The sequence below is a fragment of the Podarcis vaucheri genome (assembly GCF_965113315.1).
Source record: "Podarcis vaucheri genome assembly, chromosome: 12".
NCBI lineage: Eukaryota > Metazoa > Chordata > Lepidosauria > Squamata > Lacertidae > Podarcis > Podarcis vaucheri.
This window is the reverse complement of record NC_138750.1, coordinates 29,847,606-29,870,892: the sequence shown is the minus strand read 5'-3', so window position 1 is coordinate 29,870,892 and position 23,287 is coordinate 29,847,606. Positions and strand designations below refer to the sequence as shown.

Sequence of the window (23,287 nt, the reverse complement as noted above, 5' to 3'; positions counted from 1 at the left end):
TCATTCTCATAAACCTGCAGATAGGGGACCTGAAATTTGTTATTCTATTCCTTCTCCCTGCTACTATGCTGTGTTTGTGTGTGTGGCAAAATCCCTCCTACAAACAGCTGCATGCTTGAAAAAGCACCAGGAGATCCAGTCATGGATCTACCACATAATGGGTACTTTCCTTCTGAACCATGGCATCTCCTGAACTAAGAAACAGTTCCAGAGTCTGTATATGAACATGAAGAAATGTAAACCAGAGTGCCTGCTACACCCTTGTTGGAATTCTTATTTGAATTTCTTTATATTTCTGTCTTCTGGGTTTGGACCTTGCCACACCTGCCATAAACAAACTGAAAGAATATTCTAGATTTTGGTTGTTCAGAAATTCAACCTGTAGAGCAGGGATAAGGAACTTGCAACTCTCCAGATGGTGTTAAGACTCCAATTCTTTATTAGCCTCAGCCAGAAAGGATGACGGGAGTTGTATTACAGCAACCTTTGGAAAGCCACAGGTATCCCACTTCTGCTGCAGATGCTTCCAACTGCTTCTAAAGACAAAACTGCCAAAATGACCTTCATTCTGCACTCTTCTTTCCTTCTAAAGTTCAGAAAAAAAAAACAGCAAGGTTAACTCCCACGCTTCCAACGCGTAGCAGAGAAATGACAGCTCGCAGCAAGAGATTAAGGAGCCTCAATCCAATCTAGGTTCAATTTACAGCAAAGCACCTGTCTAGCATTGCGCACGCGCGGGCTCTCGAGCACTACACTTCCCCACATGCAGCGCGCTGCACTACAACCAATCACAAGCCAGGGTTCAAGCCCCGCCTATCCCCCGCCAAAAAACTCCTCTGAATTCGTATCTTGCGAGGGGGGGGGAGCTGTCTCCCCGCGCCCCAGCAAAGGCAATAAATAAATAAACGGTCTAGGTTAGCTAAAAGCAGAACTAATAGGGCTGCCCCGATCAGTTTAAGGAGCGAGGCCTTCTTTCCGAAGGATGGGCGCCAGCAGCGGGCGGGCGCGTCTGCGGCAGCGCATCCTTCCCGCGCTGTCAGTTACAGGCGCGCGAGTTGGCTCTCGCTTCCCCTTTTCATTCGTCGCCTGGCTCTCCTGGACTTGTCAATCAACGGCTTCGGCGGCTGTGAGCGCCGGCAGCGGCTAGCAGAGGGGCGGATGGAGAACAGAAACCTTTCGGCTTCGCCCCGCCCTTGATCCCGCCTCCCTTACCCCTTTCGCGCGCGCAAATCCCCCCCAGAAATCCTCCCGCCACCTCACAAGGGCGGTTAATAGCCCCGCTCCTTCCCCTCACCCAATACGCCCTCTAGCCACGCCCACCCGCCCCCTCCTCGCACCGCCGCGAGCTCTTCTGTATAGGCCGGCCGGCCTATTTCAAGGCGAGGGCCTGGCTCGTGCGTCTCTCGCGCCGCCCTGGCTCCTCCCCTTTCCCCGCCTCCCTTTCCGCCAGGCCGGCCGCCCTGCTCTCTCAGAGGCTTAAGCCTGCTTTGGGTTCCTTCCTCAGTGGGTGTCAGCCTAGGCCTCGCCGGGCCCCGCCCCTCCTCCTCCTCCCCCCCCCGGCGCCCTCTCTCTCTCTCCTCTCGCCCCCTCCCTCCCTCTTCCAGCTCCCAGTTGTCAATCAGGCGCTGGCGCTGAGGCCAGGCGGCGACGGCGGGAGGAGAGACGGGCACCTACGCCACAGCCCAGCGGCGGCCATTCGTGGAAAAATAGGCCGGCCTGCTCCTCCCAGCTCCGGCAGCGACCGGCCTTCTCGCCGCCGCTACACCCCCAGCACCCCGCCCTCCGTCCCTCCCCTCCTCCTCCTCCTCGAGCCGCGCCTCAGCGGGCGTTAATGCGGGATGAGCGGTACGTAGCCCCCCCCTCCGCCCCTTCCCTCCCCCGCCGACGCCCCCGCGCGCCTTCCCGCTTCCCCGTCCCCTCTGGGTCCCTCTGTCTCCCCCGGTCTATCCCTCCCTCTGCCCCTCCTTCTTCCACCCCCCCTTTCCTTCCCGGCCCTCCCTCCCCGTGCACATCCATCCCTCCTTCGTTTCTGTTTCCTCCCATTTTCCCCTCCCTTGCGCCTCCCTCCTCCTGCCCCTAAAGCATCCTGGGCCACTCAGTAGCCGTAGATGCTTTAGGGGCAGGAGGAGGAGGAGGGCTGTGGGTGGTTTTCCGCCACCACCCCCACCCCCCCACCCGGCCCGCCTTACAGTCTCCGAGAGCAAGAAACCAATCAAGCCTCCCCTTTTTTTCTGGGTGTTCGCACGCCAGCCCCCCGTGGGCCGGGTTTCCCAAACCACGTTTTATTTTATTTTTATTTTTTAGGACTCCCTTTTCTGCAATAATAATAATATGGACTGAGTTAGGAATGGAGGGCTGGCGAGAATGTCCAGACAGATTTGCTCCTGGTTGCAGATTCAAAGTGAACAGCTATGTCTAATAGGTTGTGTGTTTGTTTTGTCTTTTGGTAGATCAAAAGAAGGAGGAAGCTATGCCCTCGGAGGGAGAGAAATCTCCTGAGGCTGAAAACAACAACAATAAGAAAAGCAAAACTGGAGCCTCTCAGGTAAAACATAGAGGGAATCGAAGCAAGGCTTAATTACTTTCAGTTCATTTCAAGGGATACTGCCTTGTGGCTTATAGGATGGGTACAAGTCTTTATGGCCTAGACATGTTTGGGGAAGGGGCAAGTTTTCTTGTATTTACTACAGATGTTTGTGGGGGGCTATGAAACCTTTGGCTGGATAAGCTATTCATTGTCATTTGTTCAGTTGTCATGTTTTCTAGCATTCTTTAATACTCAGGATACTGCTTTTTAGTTTGCAAGTACTATTTTATCTCCTAATACACTATGTCTCTGTTAGGATTCTCAGCCTTCTCCTCTGGCTCTGCTGGCAGCAACTTGCAGCAAAATAGGGACTCCTGGTGAGAATCAAGCAACTGGACAGCAGCTTATTATAGATCCAAGCCAAGGTTTGGTGCAACTTCAAAATCAGCCACAACAGTTAGAATTAGTAACGACTCAGCTTGCTGGAAATGCTTGGCAGCTTGTTGCGGCTGCTGCTGCTCCTCCTACTTCAAAAGAGAACAACATCCAACAGGCACCTTCTGTTGCTTCTAGTGCAGCAAGTCCCTCCAGTAGTAACAACGGAAATGCATCCCCTTCAAAGACCAAGACAAGCAATTCTTCTGCGGCAACTCCAGGACAGTTTCAAGTCATACAAGTACAGAATCCAGGAGGTACTGTTCAGTACCAAGTGATTCCACAGATTCAAACGACAGAAGGTCAACAAATTCAGATCAATCCTGCTACTACTACAACTCTGCAAGATTTACAGGGTCAAATCCAGCTCATCCCTGCAGGAAATAATCAAGCTATTCTTACAGCTACAAATAGGACAGCTTCTGGGAATATTATTGCTCAGAACTTGGCAAATCAAACAGTGCCAGTCCAGATTAGGCCTGGTGTTTCTATTCCATTGCAGCTGCCTATTGCCGGCACTCAGGCACAAGTTGTAACTTCATTGCCTATAAACATTGGGGGAGTGACTCTAGCATTACCTGTAATAAATGTTGCTGCTAGTGGTAGTACTGGACAGGTTACACAGTCCAGTGATAGTGGAGTTTCCAATGGAAATCAGCTACTGTCCACACCTGTCACAACCACTGCTGTTAGTACTATGCCAGATTCTCCTTCTTCCACTTGCACAACTACTGCCTCCACTTCCCTTACAAGCAGTGAAACTTTAGTAAGTACAGCAGAAACAGGCCGGTATGCAAACACAGCAACAAGTTCTGAGTCTAGTACTGAAGAACCTCAAACAGCCACATCAGAAACAGAGACTCAGAACTCTAGTCAGTCTAATGGATTGCAAAATGTGCAGGATCAAACAAACTCACTGCAGCAGGTGCAAATAGTAGGTCAGCCTATTCTGCAGCAGATACAGATCCAGCAGCCACAGCAGCAGATCATTCAGGCTATTTCTCCACAGTCTTTTCAGCTCCAGTCGGGACAAACTATTCAGACAATTCAGCAGCAGCCTTTGCAAAATGTTCAGTTACAAGCAGTGAGTCCAACTCAAGTTCTCATAAGAGCACCAACTTTAACCCCATCAGGACAGATCAGCTGGCACACAGTACAGGTCCAAAATCTTCAAAGCCTTTCAAATCTTCAAGTACAAAATGCTGGATTGCCCCAGCAACTAACCATTACCCCTGTATCTTCAAGTGGTGGTACTATAGCTCAAATTGCACCAGTAGCTGTTGCTGGTACACCAATAACGCTAAATGCTGCCCAGATTGCTTCAGTGCCTAATCTTCAAACAGTAAGTGTAGCCAACTTGGGTGCTGCAGGTGTTCAAGTGCAAGGAGTTCCAGTCACCGTTACAAGTGTTGCTGGTAAGTGCTGTTAAGAATATCCTTTAGTGATGGTATTGGTGTAATGATAATATTTTACTATGATATGGGCATTTCTGCTTTTAAGTCTCAATAGCAAAACAGTAGCTTATATATGCTCAACATTAACAATGCCTACAAAATACTGATTCCTTTTTGCTTGCACTAAATTGACTGCTGGAACAGAGGGTCCCTGGACCATCAAGAATGTGTTTTTAGGTGATGCAAGAGCCTGGGTTGGAAATGGGGAAGCCCCAGTGTCCCAGTGTAAAAAGTCCTAGTATGTGTGTGGAGAACACAAATGGCACCTTGAGTTTCAGCTATACAGTATAAGAAACAGCTTACAGATTGCACTACTAAAAGTTACATTGGCTTGTGCTCAACTTTTGTCTTTCACCAACAGTTGTGGTTGGCAGCTCTAATTATTCTCATTATTTTAGCTGTCTCTTGTGAATGGGTGAATAAATGTGTACATGGTTTAAGTCATAAATCACTACTTAAAAGTCTTGATTACAATGCCTAAGTTGGAATGTGGCTATATCCTGCAACTAAAGAATAATTGAATGTATTATTACCTGAATTAATACATACAATGTGTGTGTTCATCTAATGTTGTTCTGATTCTGTTCAGGAGCCTGGAATTCACTATGCAAACTGACTGCTTATTTGATTCTCCGAGGAAAAGTTGCAGATCTTTTTTTAAACCAGCAAAACAGAAATATAAATTATGTTGTAAGATGTAGAAACATGTATGCAAGTTAATGCCCTGTCAAAATCAGTTGGAATTGCATACGATACAACTTGTATGTAGGATTGCAGTGTCTGAAACTTCGTAGAATTAGTTAATCGTTCCTAGTGCAAGAAAATTGCTATGGCAAATAATAATTCTACTAGTGAATGAAATGAATTACAGTAGTACCTCGGGTTACATACGCTTCAGGTTACAGACTCCGCTAACCCAGAAATAGTGCTTCAGGTTAAGAACTTTGCTTCAGGATAAGAACAGAAATCGGGCTCCGGCGGCAGCAGGAGGCCCCATTAGCTAAAGTGCTGCTTCAGGTTAAGAACAGTTTCAGGTTAAGAATGGACCTCCGGAACAAATTAAGTACCGGTATATGTTGCGTTCTGACAGGATGTAGTTGTCATGTCCTGTTGAATTTTATAAAGGGAAGACGAATAAGTGGTAGTAGATACTGAATTGTTTACTTTTATATCTCACTGAACCTCCTCCCGAAATGTTTGTCTTCTGATGGGCAGGAATGTAATTGGGAGGAAAGGTTTTGGGGATAGATTTCTTTTAAAGGATCCCCTTTCACTTTCCTATGCTTTTCAACAGCATCACTGAATAACCTCATCCCTGTTTTATAGGAATGTGGCAGCAACCCATATTCTGATTCTGTCATGTCTAGCTTGCCCCACAAGCTGGAGAATCTTTGAAAACCGATCTCTTGCTCTCACCTTAATTTATTGGTTGTATGGATTTGACGCCTTGCTGAATATGTATGGTGTGCATTATATAATACTTAATATTTTGTTTTCAATCACAAACCTGGCTCTGCTGTTTCCAGGGCTTTTGCTTTGGCATAACTGTGCACCATAACAGTAAGTGAAAAGTAACTGTCTTGATGTATGAAGAGAGAATTGTAGATAAGTTGTACAGAGACTGTATAAACAGCTGTTTCCTCCCCGCAGAACTTCAATAAAACATTACAAACTTGGTTCCATATAAGTTCATTTGTAGACATAAGCTGTAGATTGCATCCTGGTGTGCCATGTTGGGACTCCTGGTGTGTAGCTTCAGCGGACCAGGCCTCTTTCAGTACACATATTGGTGATTGCTGCCAGTTCCTTTACTGTCAGCAATAACTTTCCACTACTTCTCCCCCCCCCCCCCACTTTACTCCCTTGCTAAAACCATGTAGATTTAGTCAGAAGTAACAACCTTGGTCTCTCACATACTTCATTTTTAAACCATGGTGGGACCAGTGTTATTGGTTTAGTAAGAGATGCCCATCTGTAGAATAAACATAAGAGCCTGCAGGATCAGTTCAGCGGCCCATTTAGTCCAGCATCCTGTTTTTAGAGTGGGTTTGAAAGTGTCTCTTGAACATAGAAGACCTCTCGTAAGCGACCTCTTTTTTGGACATAATGACCATTATTACAGCATTTCCATCTTGCCTAGATAACATAGGAAGTAGCAAGGTGGCAGTAGATACTAATCTCTTAAGGACTCCATTTATTACTCTTCAGTAGTGTACATTATATTTATTAATGGTGAGGAGTGAGCAACTTTATGAATAAGGATTCCTTATATATTATGGCCACCAGCCAACACACATGGCTGGTGGCCATAATACATAGTCCCATCTTTCAAATTCATTCCTACAGGACAAGCACTAGATAGTTTCAAGTCCCGGCTACACATTGACAGAATGAGGTGCTAGGGCGGATTGTGGTACTTCAGATTGCAAGTGGATAACTTTTGTTAAAATTACCATACAAATAGAAAACTAGCACAACAGCAAGAAGGCTGGATTAGAACTTTTCTCCCTAACACGCTAGCTTTCTATTTGCATATGGCAGCACTAACAAAACCTGGTATCATCCCAACAGAATCTGAAGCGACAGTCAACTTTTACTCCTTGTAATTCTGCTACCTCATTATTCTTATGTGTAGACGACACTCAAGACTAGCTGACCCCTCATGGGCTTTCCCACTTTCTACTCACTTAAACTTTTTTTTATTTTGTGTTTAAGTCCTCTGTTCAAATTGCAATGTGATATTACATATTCTAATAGAAGGACTAATTATGGTTAATTCAGTGGTGACACAAGCCACTTAAATTGGTGAAAGTGATCCAGAATCATCTCCTTATGAAGAGCAAGTCTTCAACTGGAAATTATTTGAAACTAGAAGAGAATTAGCTGAAAGATGTAGTTAATTCCCATGTCTAGCACAGGCGTTCTGTTTCAGAAAATGACCTTTGTTTAGCTATTCTCTGTTTACCCAATTTTAATTCCCCTTTCCTCATATACATTTCCTGTGCTTTAAGTGTGGAACTTCAGAAAATTAAAGCAGTCACTGATGCAGGCAAATATCGAAGTTTTAATCACCATCTTTTATTACAAATATCACGAGGTCTATATGTGTATGTTTAACAAGGTTTTCTACTTTGTGCTTAGTATTTCAGCCCTGAAAGGTTCATTTTCACTGATATAACTGGGCATCAGCTTACTTATGATGATTCATAAATAGAGTACATAGTAGCTCTACTACTATTGTTGATCTAATTTAAACTTTAAGTCTGTTAAGGAGCTTGTTCTTTCTATATAGATTAAGACAGGACTGTTTCGCTGTTATGTGTTAACATTTGTATAGATACTTTCTTTTTGTCTGGTTGCTTGCCTTCTGTAACCTATACTCTTGTCTGAGTTGGATGACTATCTTGCTGCCTAGGTACTGAGAAGAAGAGTTACCATATATCTATTCTTCTATAAGAAACATGGAAAACAAGGGGCCTTGGAATAGTGAAAAGCGCTAAAAAAAGAACTTTTAAAAAACAAGCCATTAAAAATCTTATCTGTCTCAGTTTAGAGCCCAGACTATAGAACCTAATTATTTCATGTGAGCCCCATTGACCCTGAGCTGGTTCGCATTATGTTGTAAGTCAAACCATGGTTTACCAAGACTGTATGGGCTCCTGGAGAGGAGCATGTTGCCACTTAGCTCCTCCCTGGTCTTTTTTTTACTGCTGCAGTAAACCAAGGTTTGGCTTAGCATGTCATCCATGCTGGAATGAGTGGTTTTGCTCTCTCCTCACCACGAGTTGTTACCACACCTTGATTACAGCTCATGGTTAGCTTAACCATGAGTTCCAGTTCAGATGACATGCTGTCAAACCTTGGCTTAGCTCAGTGTGGTGTTACAGTGAAAAACCAAGTTGGAAATTATTCTGTGCAAGACTGCTTTTTTATGTGGTCTCAGTAAGCCATAGTTTATTTGCCATGCTATTATCCTCACTAAAAATTCATTAGCTTTGTACGGCACAAATGATTGACTTCAAATTTCTCCCCTTCTTTTTTCCCCTTCCAAAAATAGTAGCTGTGGCAGACCATAGCAGAAATAGCAGAAGTTTGCTCTCCTGTGTCAAAGATACAGCTAGCACTAAAGTTCACCTACTACAGGTTAAACTTACAATCTTTGGGAAACATTGAGCTCATAAATAAAGCTCATATCATTGAGGCACTTCTAAAACAGACTGTCTACTGTGTTTAATAACACAGGGTTTAAAGGCAATCCCTTGCTACTATTTATTAGCCAAGCAGTTACCTAGCTCATTGAAAAAACCCTGTTGCTTTCACTGAAGATACGTGCACAGTTGGGTTGTACGTTAGAACTGGACTTGCTACTGCTGGTTTTAAATATTGTATTTATACTTCGGATCACAGCTCAAATTCTTTAAATCAGACATTTTAGCTTGCAGTTGGAAAAACGTTACGGCTCCAAGTACTCCTTGGCCAATTAGATTTTATTCTTTTCCCAATGTTTCATCAAAAAGGCTTTTCATTTCAGAGCTTTGAGCCTCTGTAAAAGAATTCCAAATAGTTTGTATCCAACCAGGCTGAGTCAAGGGATGGGTAGACTTGGTATTGTCAGGTTATAAATCTTCAACTGTAGCATGAGAGCAGCTTTTACAGATGAGACATGGTCTCTTGAGTCTCAGCAGTAGGATAATAAATTGTCTCAACAGTACTGGTGCTGTGTTAGAACACTGAAATGCCAGATGAGCTGAACAGTTCAATTACCAGTTTAATTACACTTTCCTTGGAGAAAGGTGCTTACCTTGGTGCCATATCTGGTATACATTTTGACTTTAGGGGGATACACTTTTCACCAAGTCTTGTAATGCATCACAGTCCCTTAATATTGACAGAGTAAAGGACTGCACTAACACACAATGCTAACTCAAAAATGTATGAGTGACATGTATTAGAAGGTTGGGACTGTGGCATGGCCCCACTTTCACACATTTCCTCATGTGTTCCAAGTTGTCTGTACAGAAGGCAACTTGCATAGGGTTCTGATCACATCTTTACCTAGAGACAATTACGGTTAATTTATCCCACTTTTTGACCCAAAGGCTGCAAAGTGGTGAACAGCATATTAATACAAAATAAGCACTAAAAGTATAATAAATCTATCATCAAAACAATATAAAAAAGCAAAATCAAGATACACCCATACATCACACTGTATATGCGTTAGGAATGCCAGTTAACCCTGTGGCAAAGAAACAGAAAAATCAGCAATCAAGGCACCTCTTGTCTCACACCAAGTGTGTATAACCCTCCTGTCTCACTCAGGGTGTGGGGCTGTGGACAAGTTACACCAACAGGCTTTTACCCTGGGCCAGAAACCACATCTCTCTCCCACTGTAGTTAACTAGTCAGTAGACAAAATACTTATCAGCTGAGTGTTATAATAACCAGAGCCTGGAGGGGGGGGAAAGACTTGCCATATAATACTTGTTACCTTCCTGTCTCCTCTGGGGGGCGGGCAAGATCCCACAACAGCAGGTCTCACTGTGAAGCATCATAACTTCCTTCTCTCCCTGCTACTGTCCCCAGAAACAGGTAATAAACACCCCACTGTTACATAAGACCCTAGCTTTGAAAAAGCACCAGATCAACAAACTCAAAAAGGAGGTTCTGCCATCACTTTTAGTATCATCTTTTCAGGGTTGTCCGGAAAAGGGTGGCCTGCCACACTGAATACTGAGGGGCCCAGTCTTCAGAAAGAGCCACAGCTGCCCAAATCTTCCTTGTCTCCGTCCTAGCAAGCTGGGCTTTGTTGCAGCGTGTTTTCAGCTAGGCAAGCAAGGTTACCAGGAGTGGGCAGGGGGTAGAGTAATAGAGGCCACACCCATAAGGGTGAATGTGCCTAGGCACCTGTGCATATGCGATTTCAAAAGTAGGCTGGTAGTGGGACCAGTCAGTGCCCCTTCACTCCTTCCAAACATTCTTCTGTACAGAATGAATGTCTTAACAGAATCAGTTGCTCTTACAGTTTATGCCTGTCTTAGGGGAATCTCAAGATCTGCCTTGTGGAACAGATGGCACTAGCTCTAGGTGGTTTCTGGTTTCAGTATGAATTATCAGTGCAGGCACTGAATTCACTTGGAAATGAAAACAGAAACATCCTCAAGAGTATCGAATGCAAGCGCAAAAATTGACCTGGCTTCTCTTTACTCTCCAAGTATTGTATTTCATGTGCAAAATGTCAGCATCAATATGAACAATAATTGTCATTTCCCATGAAAATGGAACGCTGGAAAGTTTTTAGTCAATCCTGTTCTGAACAAATGGAACCAATCAGAGATTTGGTGGCAGAGTGTGCATCTGTGGGTAGCACCCATATTCTTTCATGTTAGCTAAATGTAATATAAGCTTGGAGCCAGTGCACTTTAATAATGATAATAACAATATTTACTATGACTTTTATTTGTACCCTGCCCATCTGACGGGGCTGAAGGATCACCTTACATTATATATGCCCACTCAATTCCTTTGATTTGCAAGTGCCACATAATGTTCTTTCCATATTTCCAAGGAATCAGTCCTTCAGTGTGGTAGCATCTACTGTCATGGACACTAGGCAGGCGCCTGCTAAAAACTGTTTTGTTTAAGCAAGCCTATACTATCAAGTTAGATAAATTTGACGTGTTTCTTAAGATGTAATTTTATTTTATAATGTAATTTTTAAAACTCCTTTTATTTATTTATTGAAAATTATAAGGTTAACTTTTTAACATCTGATTTTATTGCAAATTTTAATGTCTATTTTATGTACACTGTTCAGAGGGTTAGATGATAAAGTTGTACAGTATATAAATCCTATTAAAGAAAGAACGAACTAGTTGAAGCCCTTCCTAAAGAAAATGAAATACTGGAGAGTGATAGAAACCTAAATTTTCTATTTCAAAGAACTAATCAATATATGACTTGGAAGGTGGTATTTTTTTCTTTTTTGCAGTAAAGGTCTTCAGTCTCAGAAAAGCATTTTGAAACAATTGTGGTGGTGATTTTAATTCTTAAATGTATCATTCTGACTTATATCTCCCCTATTTTTAAATTTATTAATGTTAACTTTTTAGTAAAAGCAAATACATATCATTTCATATAAGCTTTTAGAGATTTAAGCTTTCATGTGGAGTTTAAATGTGTTTTCTTTTCTTTTTTGATATGATCTGCAGACTAATTCAATACATTTTATTGGTCATTCAAGTTGTTTAGAACCACATTGCCACTTACAGAAAAACATGGACCTCTACATTTGCACTGGAGTTTTTGTAGGTGTTATTCACAGGGTGGAAAATGTGGCAGTTAGTTTCAGAGATATAAAGGCCTGAAATAAGCCAGGGGAAATAGTGGGTGGGTTTGTAAAAATTGGGTCTTCTGCTTTTCTGTTCAGCTTTTTGTAAATTATGTAATTTGTATGGTAAATGTATATGTATATATGTCATTTTGCTGGTGTGTTGTAATGTGCTATTTGATTGCTGATCATCTTGAAAATGGTGTGGGTTTCAATTTCAAAAGGTAGGGCCAGATATACTATGGTGTTGTGTTTGGTTGTTTTTTTTAAAAAAAGGAAACCAAAATAGATAGACAACTGAGTTTGGGGAGTATCTTATATATTGGGTAATAAATTTTCAAAGTAAAGTGAATAGAAGATTTAGTACTACTATATTTAAACTTGTGCTTTTATAAGAACTCAGGGTAGGCAACATTAGTTTAGAAATAAATCAGTTGTTTGAATTCAAAATATATGCTTCAAAACACATGCTTAGTGACATAGCTATAGCCATCTAAATCCAGTCCAATAGAAAAGCCTTCCACCATGTCCAACATCTGTTGACCATGATTTTTGAATAGACAATGCTGTGTATTCAATCTGATACTGAGTATGTTCAGCTTTCAAAGCTTCTTAGTTAGGTCTGTCAGCCCTGTGTGACTTATTCACAGTAGAAGTTAGCATCCATCTATATGGTTTGTTTGTTTGTTTTGAGGAAAGGATTGACCCAGCTACAAGAGTAATCTTGTTATCTTAAACACATTTCCTTCAACATAAATTCCACTAAAATAGTAATTAATTTCAAGTGATCAGGGATCAGGCAGATTGAGAAAATAGGTTTTTCACAACTTTTTAAAATGAGGGTGAAAGGATTCTCTCTTGTCTGTTCAGTCCAAATTGAAGCCTTCTGATTCTAGCCTGGTTTGCAGTTGCAAAATTTGCTCCAGCTTTCTAAATTGATCTTCACCATCAAACCATATATCTTTCATGTAATCCCATAGTAAGCTTTGTGCCCAGGACATATTTCTTGGAGCGTGCCATGGTCTTAAAGGATCATAAATACTCACCTGAGAGTGAAGTAATCTCTAGATGATCCATTTTAAACCAAGGACTGTTTCATAAATTATTTGAGGACTCCCCTGCCTTGTCTTCCAAGAAAAATACTTCTCAGTCAGTCTTGCTCACTAGAAATATAAAAAAAGAAACTAGAATGATGAGTCTTTCTTTCTTCAAACAGAGCACTAGTGATGACAAAAAATGAGCCTTTTTCCAGAATAAGAATAATTGTACCTTTCCTTTCACAGCAAGAGGTAATACAGGCTTTTGGAACAGTGCCCTCACTTTAGGTCTATTCTCTTTTGCTGTCTTTTCAACATAATTCTCTGCCAAACCTACCTGTGATTGACTAAACTGAACCAGCCCACCAGTAGTGCCGATAAAAGTCCCCCCTCCCTATATGTTGCCAGTCTTGAGTCTGAAAAATTAGGGGGAGCTGACAAGCACCTGTTAATTCACAATACGTGGCTCATGGGCCATATTCAGTGAAGCATGCCTTACGTTGTGCAGGCATATTCTGTATTGACTACAACCAACCTTAGTGACTCTTTTCTTCAAAGTATCCATTAATGTTGATTTTCACATGTCATTCTGATGATCAGTCACCAAGTTTGGAGAGATTCTTCTGGAGTTCTGTTGCAGCCTGCTCTGGATTTAATCATCTTGAATGCTTTAGTTTTACCTGAGACCTCCGGGTATAGGGTGGTACGGTGGTACCTTGAGTTACAAATGCCTCAGGTTACAAATGCTTCAGGTTACAAACTCTGCTAACCTTGAAGAGTTACCTCGAGTTGAGAACTTTGCCCCAGGATGAGAATGGAAATTGTGTGCTGGCGGTGTAGTGGCAGCAAGAGTCCCCATTAGCGAAAGCACGCCTCTAGTTAAGAACAGTTTCAGGTTAAGAACAGACCTCAAGAACGAATTAAGTTCGTAACTAGAGGTACCACTGTATATGAATTAAATAAATAATAATGATGATGATACCTGCATAGTTGGCTGTACCATTTCCCACCTGTTTATCCAGATCATTTATGAATACATTTTAGTACAGTGGTACCTCGGGTTACATACGCTTCAGGTTACATACGCTTCAGGTTACAGACTCCGCTAACCCAGAAATAGTGCTTCAGGTTAAGAACTTTGCTTCAGGATGACAACAGAAATCGTGCTCTGGCAGCGTGACAGCAGCAGGAGGCCCCATTAGCTAAAGTGGTGCTTCAGGTTAAGAACAATTTCAGGTTAAGTACGGTCCTCCGGAACGAATTAAGTACTTAACCCAAGGTACCACTGTAATGGGTTTTACTTGCGTCTTGCTTGTGAAATTAAAACACAGTTCCATTAGGAAGATCAAAGGAAAATGAGTTATATTGGAGAGCAGTGACTTTAGCAGTACAGTCGTACCTTGGTTTTCGAACAGAATGCGTTACGGGAGTGCATTCAAAAACCAAAGTGTGGCTTCCAATTGGCTGCAGGAGCATCCTGCAGTGAATTGTAAGCTGCAGCAGATGTTCGGCTTCCGAAAATCGTTAGAAAACCGGAACACTAACTTCTGGGTTTTGATCATTCGGGAGCCAATTTGTTTAGCAGCCCTGAGCTCCTTTGGGAGAAAGAGTGGGATATAAATTCAACCAATCAGTGTAGGAGAAGATAGTCCTTCGTATGATCTTATCCTCAAGCCATGCGAGGCTTTGGTAGTCATAAGCAGCACTTTTAACTGAGCCCAGAAATGAACTTTTAGATGTTCACAAGCCAATCAAATGACTTCCTTTATTGGAAGTATTCACTAAACTCTAAAACTGCTGCAGCACATGAGCCTTGTATTCAACATTGAAATTTGAAGCTGGTCCCACTCGTTTCCATACTGCAGATTGTATTTCTGTTCATAAGTGTCCTGGAGGGATGAGCAGTGAGCTAGCCAAGTTTGCTGATGACACCAAATTGTTCAGGATGGTAAGAACAAAAGGGATTGTGAAACACTCCCAAATGAACTATGTAAAGGAAGGGAACAGGCATTAAAATGGCAAATGCAATTCAATGTAAGCAATTGTAAAGTGGCACACGTTGTTTGCTTATGTGGTCTGAACTGGTGGTGCCTTGATGAAAATGTCAGCCCAAAAAAGCTTTTCTGGAAGGGAGAAAATTTGGTGCACTCCAAGAGATCTTGAATCTTCCAGAAAGTTCTGATGGCTGGCCTTGGAAATGAGGAGTCCCATATTATTATTAAATTACTATGTTATTAAAACTGTGTATCTTGTATTATCTACAGCTTTTTAAGGTGACTTAACAACATTATTAAATTTACAGAGACCAGTTGAAGAGCAGCTGGTATAGGCAAATGCAACAGGTTTTATGCCCACAATTTCATTTATTTTTACACTGTACTACAGTGTTCGAAACTACCATTGTTCTAGGCACATTTTGCGACAGGGAATTTCATTAGCGTGAGCAGTTTATGAGCTCTGGGCGCAGTACTGCGCTTAAGATTTCAGATTAAAACTGCAGAGTGGAAGGAAAGGAGGACTTTTTTCTGCCTCCCCACTTCCAGCTACTGTCTGAAGACTGGAAAATAGATAGACCCTCCTAAGAATAGTAGGGGGGTGGGCAAGGGAAGGACTAGAAGACCATGTGAAAAATGAACGTAATATTTTAGCTGCAGTTCATTCATTTTCAGCTTTGTATTCTTGTTATAAAAAAGTGTGCCTAGACATTCCATTGTGCCCATAACCTAGGTTTAAGGTGCCATTTCGCTCCTAGCTTTCATATCTCAGTTTCTAACACTGCTGTACTGTACTAGTACCAACTTTTACAGTAGTGACTTCCAACAATGGATTCACTGCCCAAATTGGTAACTAGCTGCAGCCATTCTGGCAAAGTGCCACCCTGGATAAGGAATTCAGCAATTTTGTAATCATGAGTTCTCCCTTTGCGCTTGCAATTAGTATAACATAATTTGCAAGCCCAACTGTTTCCTTTTATATTAAAAAGGTGTTGGGTTTATTACTTTTTGGGAGAGACAATTCTTCCAGTCCTAAAGTATTATGCATATAAATAAATTTAATTGACTTTTTTCCATCTTACATTGGAATGAATATGACATTGAAACCATGTTGTGATTTTACTGTGATTAACTAAAGAAGTCACGTGTGTTCTTATTTTACAGGTCAACAACAAGGACAGGATGGAGGCGTAAAAGTACAGCAAGCTACACCAACTCCTGTCACTGTAGCAGTAGGAGGCATCACAAATGCAGCCATTGGTGCTGTTAGTCCCGATCAGATAATTCAGGTGCAGTTGCATGAAGCCCAGCAAGCTTCTGATCAAGACGTGCAACCTGGCAAAAGGTTAAGAAGAGTTGCTTGTTCATGCCCTAACTGCAGAGAAGGAGAAGGAAGGTAATTCCCATAATAGCTGTAAAGTGCCAAGCATCTCAGGGCCAACGGTGATCCTTTTGCTTTTGCATTTCTGTTCCTGCTTTGAGTAGACTGTTGTTTTAAACATTTTTTTCCATCTCATTAAAATCATTAAAAATAATTTCCCAATGATCTTTAACCTTTTTACATGCCCACAACATATGAAAAAAGTTCCCTCCATTTCCAACACAAATCTGATTCTGCTTTATACATCTTAGCCAGTCTACTCGACTGTTCCTGTTGAAACGGGCCAGGATAATTTGTTTCATTCAATAATGTTTGCAGCTGACCTGCCATGACCGTCTCAAGTCACCTTCCCCCGAAAGCAGGTGTTTGTGACTGGGCTGTTGCAATCTGATAGGGTTCAGGGTGGGGGTTTTCAGGAGTAGTTAGATCAAATTGTTTTTCTTAATGTGTTTTACAAAATTGTACTTTGGTTAACCATTAGTGTTTTGTGCTTGGTAGAAGCAGTAACGAACCAGGAAAAAAGAAGCAACATATCTGCCATATTGAAGGTTGTGGAAAGGTTTATGGGAAAACATCTCATCTCCGGGCACACCTTCGCTGGCATACTGGAGAAAGGCCATTTGTATGCAATTGGATCTTCTGTGGGAAAAGATTTACAAGGAGTGATGAACTGCAGAGACATAGGCGAACCCATACAGGTCAGTGAATAGTTTGTACAAATGTTTTAAAGTGTATTTTATATTTTATAATATACTTATTGTGCTACAGGTATATGCGTTCTCATTCTTAAATGACTATAGAACTTAAAAGTGTTTCTCCTAATCAGAACCTTGCATGGGTAAGAATGCTTTCTTTTATCTTTCCTTCGCCTTCCAAAATTTATCCGTCCTCTATCTTCCAACATTCAGCTTCATCCCGCAAGTTATGAGAGAGGTAGAAAAACTTGTCTCTCTCCACTTTTCTGTGCCACACGGAATTTTATAAACTTCTACCTTGTCACTTCTTACACACCTGTCCTCTAAACTAAAAAGCCTCAAACGCTGCTAAAGTCCCAAACTCTGAAACACTTCATCCCCTTGATCATTTTGGCTGCCCTTTTTTGAACCTCAATGCCACTTACTAGGACGAACAGGAGGGGCAAGGCAGCAGCAAGATTGAGGCAACATGGCCATACTGCTGGGAGAGGCAGATTGATTCTGCAGATGAATTCACATGGCTCCAGCCTCCCTGCCGTCTCATCCTCCCTGGTAAGCGACAGTGACACTGTTGCCTGGAGGCTGTTAACAGTTCTCTCCCACCAGCTTATGTCCAGTGAGATTACACCTACAGGAGACTTTCTCCTACAGAGCACAGTGATCAGTTGGTTAGATAATGGGTGAGATAATATAGTCCGTTTACTACTCCCTGAGACAGCTGGGACCACTGCCTCCTGCAAGGATATGTCGACCATACCCTGGATCCAGGAAGCTCATTTGACAGTACAGTGGTACCTCCAGTTACGAAAGGGATCCAGAGGCCCAGCCATATCCCAAAAATTCTGTAACTGGAGGAATGCTTCTGCGCACGCACGCAAACCCACTTCCGGGTTTGCTGCGTTCACAACCCAAAAGTCACTTTACCCGAAGGTAAGGTAACCCGAGGGTCCACTGTAATTGATATGGACAACATTTACCATGTTAGGCACTCTGGTGGTCTCTTGAAGTTTTCTTAAGTGCTTATTTTCACATTCATGCCTTTGTAGACCAATGGAAACATCATGTAAAAAAGGGTTACTTGAATCTGTTCACAATGCTTGCATATATCAGTACACATTTTTAGTGTGAGAAAAGTCACGTATAAAGGTTTTAAATTGATTTCCACATGATGAAAGAAAAACGTCCTAAATCTTCCAGGAAGCTCATAAAAGTAGCAATTGCTGCAGATAGTACTAGCACTTTAAACTAAATTCATGTATGGGTACACATACATGTACACCAGTTGTTTCGCTGTGTGGTCCCATAAATTCTTGCTTCTGGTCTTCAAAATAATACTTTTAAAAAGGCAAAATTAAGACAACATAACAAGTTGAAATTACTGTAGCTATACTGCTGATTGTAGCCAGATAATTGTCCCATAATAGAAAAATTAATTACTGAACAACTCTTGTTTTGTTTTTTCCACAATAGGTGAGAAGAGATTTGAATGCCCCGAGTGTTCTAAAAGATTTATGCGAAGTGACCATCTCTCCAAGCATGTCAAAACACACCAGAACAAGAAAGGTGGGGGGACAGCCCTCGCTATTGTTACCTCAGGTGAATTGGACCCTTCAGTTACTGAGGTGCTCGGATCTCCGAGGATTGTCACAGTTGCAGCCATTTCTCAAGATTCAAACCCAGCAACCCCTACTGTTTCAACAAACATGGAAGAATTCTGAAGGAACATTATTCAAATGCCTAGAGTTGCACTTAAGTTTACATACCTTTCAAGATACGAAAGTGGGCTGGTAAAGTGTATTACAGAACAGGAAATCATGTAGTCAGTCTTGATTTCTGTAAGTATTCCAAGTTGGAGGACTAGCACAGGAAGTGTACTTTGTATAACAAGATAAAAAAAAATCAAAAATAAATACAGGGCCAATTGTCAAAGATAAATTATGGATACAGCAGATGAAGAAAAGATTGCTTCCACACTGTACTAATTTATGTAGCTATATCACGAAAATGATTTTAATTGGATTTTCCTTCTCTTTTCACATTATATGTAAATGTTTGTTGTAACAACAAACAGTACAAATATACAACAGGATGTCTGTTGGTTAGGGTTGTTTTCACATGAATGTCTCTGGAATTTTCACAGGAACTTTCTTTCTTCAAACGGCACAACAAAAATGCATAATCTAGTAAAGATGAAAACTTTTTGTTTTGTTTTTTTGTTTTGTGAAACATATAGTAAACCTGGCCATCTTTGGTCATTTTAAAAAAATAATTCAGATGGCAGCATGTTACATGGTTCTGAGGTGCACCTCAGATAATTTTGGCCACTACATTATAGTAGTGTGTATAATGACAATCAGTAAACACAAATTATTCTCTAGGAGAGATAAAGAGATCTATAGAGCCAGTGTACACTGTAGCAAATATTGAATCTTAGAAATATATTGACATAAGATTTTAATTAATTTCTATGTAAAAGTTAAATATAGGAACCTATGTGATAAGTCCTATACTTTTAACACATCCCATTTCAAGACATGGGTGATCCATTGCTAAGCCTTGGTTAACTTCATTTATAAAAAGTGTAATTTAAATATTTAAATTTTATTAGAATACTTGGAAATGGTGGGATATAGGATACTGTAGTAGACCTCATGCACCAATGTCAACCTTTTGTCAGTAGCAAATACTGTGGTTATCATACTGAGTTCTTTAGACTTTGACATAACAGCCAAAGAAATGGATGAATACTTTCAACCAAAAATATGAATCTAAATTAACCTGTTCTGTTTCTTTCATTTCAAAAACTACTGTCCAGGATCCAAAAAGCTACTTTTGGCTTGTCCAAAGGCACACTCAGTAAGGTTATTTGAACTGCAGGCCCTTGTGCCTTATCAGAAATTCCTTTTGGAAATCCCCTTGGTATCAAAAGTGGCTTGCTATATGGCATTGGGGGCTGCTATTTGAGAGGCTCAAGCCATAAGTCACTTTGGAAGCATAGAGGTAGTTGCAAGTGTTGTTTTGTTTTGGTTTTGTTGTTTCTTTTTCTTTTGGTTTTTTTTAATCCCATCAAAATCTTACATCTCCCCCCCCCCCAGTAGATAGGCTAGCAAATAAAATTATTTAAATATTTTTGTTGGATCAATAATTTTAATTCTTCAGAAAGAAAACATATTTTAAATATATGACTGCTGTATATTGGTAGAGGTAAGCTATTACTTCCTCAGTATGCATTTTGTTAAGCCATTACAGTTCAAAAAGCACCAGTTTGTTTTTTGTCACAGATTGTCGCCCTGGACAAAGATGCATATTCCAGATGAGGCTCACAATGCAGGGATAGGGATGCACTTCCAGATAAACAGCTGCATCCATATCGTCTACACATGCAAATTATTGTTTTTGTGTGTAGCTCTGCTTTTCTAGATTGGGGCATCTGTGCAAATTTGAGTATACAACAGAAATATGGCCAAATATATTTTGGAATTTAAAACATTTCCCATAGACATAAATATTATATTTTGCAAATCCACCGTTTGGTAAAGATCACATGACTTTCTGGTTTTTATGTTTTTACACCAAAATATTTCGATGATGGAACTTGCAAGTACAGTGCAAGAAATTAATGTGTATCTTTTAAAAATTATGATTTATGTTTTTAACCTTATATAAACTATCAGTTTTGTGGCATTGCATGCATTTTTAAAGACAAAAATCTACCATTTTGTACTATGTACACTTAGGGATGCCCAGTGTAGTGAAATAGAAGCTGAAAGTCTTTTATACTTTCCACTTGCATACATAGTAAAGAAAACAATTTTACACATTTCTACACTGTGGTTATAAGTGAAAGTTTCTTAAACCTTTTGTAGGCATTTAACAAGTATTTCCATTTTAGTTGGGTTTTTATATATTATTTTGTATATTTTATTTAAAATATTTTCAAGCTGATTTTATCCGGCTTTAAAACCTCAGACTCAATTTGATGATACATTTAATACAGATGACCATTAAGTAATGCTAATTATTATTTTTGCAGATCAGCTGCATCATCAAACACATATTTTATCGTTAGGCTTCACAATCAGTGCTATAGAAGTAAAGCAAATAAAATGTTCTTAAAGAATCATGTTTAACTTAGTATTTTATTTTGTAAACAGAAGGTATGAGTGCTCTGCACAGCTGGTAAATATTCTTTTTTGCATATTTTATGTATGCAGATAGGAAATGGAAATTATTTTTTAATCTGCAGCAAATCCCTATTACAAGTGTATCAAAATCTGGTTGGCATCACAGAATCTTAATATAGATTAATCTGTGTTAGCAGGTGCACTTACTATTCCTGGAATTGGAAAGGTTTTAATAATCTGTTCTGCATACCATTCTGAGTCCACTTTTCAGTCTTAGAAGGATCGTAAATTTCAATGTCCTTTATTTGACTCAGTGGGATGTAACTTGTATGTAATAGGGCACAGATGTGCAGTAGTAGCTTATTTAATGCCACTTCACTGTTCATTCCCTTTGCCACCATTACAAGGTTTTGTTTTACCGTACTTATCAGTGCAAAGTGTAACTATCATGGTAGAACTCCAGTGTTGGAATAGGTTTTTTCTTTTCTTTTCAAAATGCTTTCTTGGGATAGGGTTGTGTATGTGTTTCCTGATTACATTAGAAATTGATGTTAAGTCATTATTTATCACACTGTTTCATGAGAGAAGTAATAAAAGTGTGTTATTTAGAAGAAAAGGTTTATTTGTTAAACTTAGGTAAGCATGATGTTTGGGTCCTATTTTTCAATTTTATAACTGTTTTATTGCAACAATATTTGTATTTAAGTCTCCCATTTCTAATGCCTTGTGATTTTTTTATGCATGTCACTAAATTGTCATCCCGCAAAAATTGATGTGCAGCATAGGGTGTTAAATCTACATAAAGATTTTGAAACAGAAAAAAAAATAGTTGGTGGTAAAATTGTAAATGTTTTGCAGAAAACCTTATAAAAAGTTTTGTAGTAATATTTCACTTGTAAATTTTTTTGTAAGAAAAAGAGGGGGAAAGGGGGTGGGGAAGACAAGAAACACCCATTCTAGAATCTGCAAATTAATTCTGCCAGCAAAGCCTCTAAGGCATTAATTTTTACTATGCTAATTTGTATACATTTTGTGTGTTTTTGTGGATTTGAAACTAAAATTGTGTAGACGTTGTTGCCTGCAATAATACTTTGCAAGTAACCTATTAAAATTCTCTTGAGTTTGAATGTATGTTTATTTTAAAAAAAACTTGTATTTATTTATAATATTTGTATTGTGTGTACTAATTTAAAATATTTGAGTCCTATTTCCACTCAGACTCAGTATTCAAGCTGGTGTATACATAAACAACCTTTAAAACATCAAGATTGTAATAAGTTAGTGTGTAAGCAAATATCCTAATAAACATGCATAGGATTGTGCTATAAAACTAATATGTAGTTCAGCAGCAGGAAGACACATTCCTAATCAAGAACCATCAAAGGGTGAGAGCAGGTGTGCCCCCCACCATATATTTCTGAACTACAACTCCCATTAGCCCCAGCCTACTTGGCCAATAGGGACGTGGGTGGCGCTGTGGGTTAAACCATGGAGCCTAGGACTTGCCGATCAGAAGGTCAGCAGTTCAAATCCCCACGACGGGGAGCTCCCCACGACGAACCCAAACCCAACGGGGAGCTCAGTCCCTGCTCCTGCCAACCTAGCAGTTCAAAAGCACGTCAAAGTGCAAGTAGATTGCTCTGGTTTACCAGAAGCAGCTTAGTCATGCTGGCGACATGACCCGGAAGCTGTACGCCGGCTCCCTCAGCCAATAAAGCGAGATGAGCGCTGCAACCCCAGTCAGTTATGACTGGACTAATGGTCAGGGGTCCCTTTACCTTTACCTTACTTGGGCAATAACCAGGGGTGATGAGAGTTGTAGTTTAGCAACATCGGGAGAGCAAAGTTTGCTCACACTTTGGTTAGAACCTCAGCAATGTGACAAATGTTTTATGTCTAGGCTGGGTCTTAGACAAAAAGGGTATTTGCATCTGTAAAGAATGAACCTCCCAAATGGATCTCCCATCTGCAGCTGTGGCAGAGGAAGTGCTAGATTGATGTCTTGCCTCAGTAAGAGTCAGAATGAGAGCCAATAAACAAGCTTAATCCAGACAAGACTGAGGTACTGTTAGGGAGTGGATGTGATGTGGCCTGCTCTGGATGGAATTACACTCCCTCTGAAGGAGCAGGCATGTCATAATTTCAGGGTACTTCTAGATCCATTACTGTTGGCTTGAGGCTCAAGTAGCCACAGTGGCACCAAGTGCCTTCCAGCAGCTTTGACTGTGGTTCCAACTGTGTCCCTTTCTGGACAGAGGCAACTAACTTGTCTTTGCCCTGATAACCTCTAGGTTGGATTACTGCAGTGTG

General features: G+C 40.7%; 1 protein-coding gene across 1 annotated transcript; it reads left to right on the top strand.

Annotated features, from left to right (window-relative positions):
* Positions 1 to 1,340: 1,340 nt before the first annotated feature.
* SP4 (Sp4 transcription factor) lies at positions 1,341 to 22,108 on the top strand. Its single transcript, XM_082193921.1, has 6 exons — positions 1,341 to 1,845; positions 2,451 to 2,545; positions 2,844 to 4,377; positions 15,942 to 16,173; positions 16,657 to 16,856; positions 18,324 to 22,108. The coding sequence occupies exons 1-6, from the start codon at positions 1,839 to 1,841 to the stop codon at positions 18,569 to 18,571; spliced, it is 2,316 nt and encodes a 771-aa protein (XP_082050047.1). The 5' UTR covers positions 1,341 to 1,838; the 3' UTR covers positions 18,572 to 22,108.
* Positions 22,109 to 23,287: the final 1,179 nt, after the last annotated feature.

Excerpts from the sequence above, each read along its gene's own strand:
- SP4 (XM_082193921.1), top strand. Across the intron at positions 4,378-15,941 it reads CACCGTTACAAGTGTTGCTG|GTCAACAACAAGGACAGGAT; the intron begins GTAAGTGCTGTT and ends CTTATTTTACAG. Across the intron at positions 16,857-18,323 it reads ACATAGGCGAACCCATACAG|GTGAGAAGAGATTTGAATGC; the intron begins GTCAGTGAATAG and ends TTTCCACAATAG.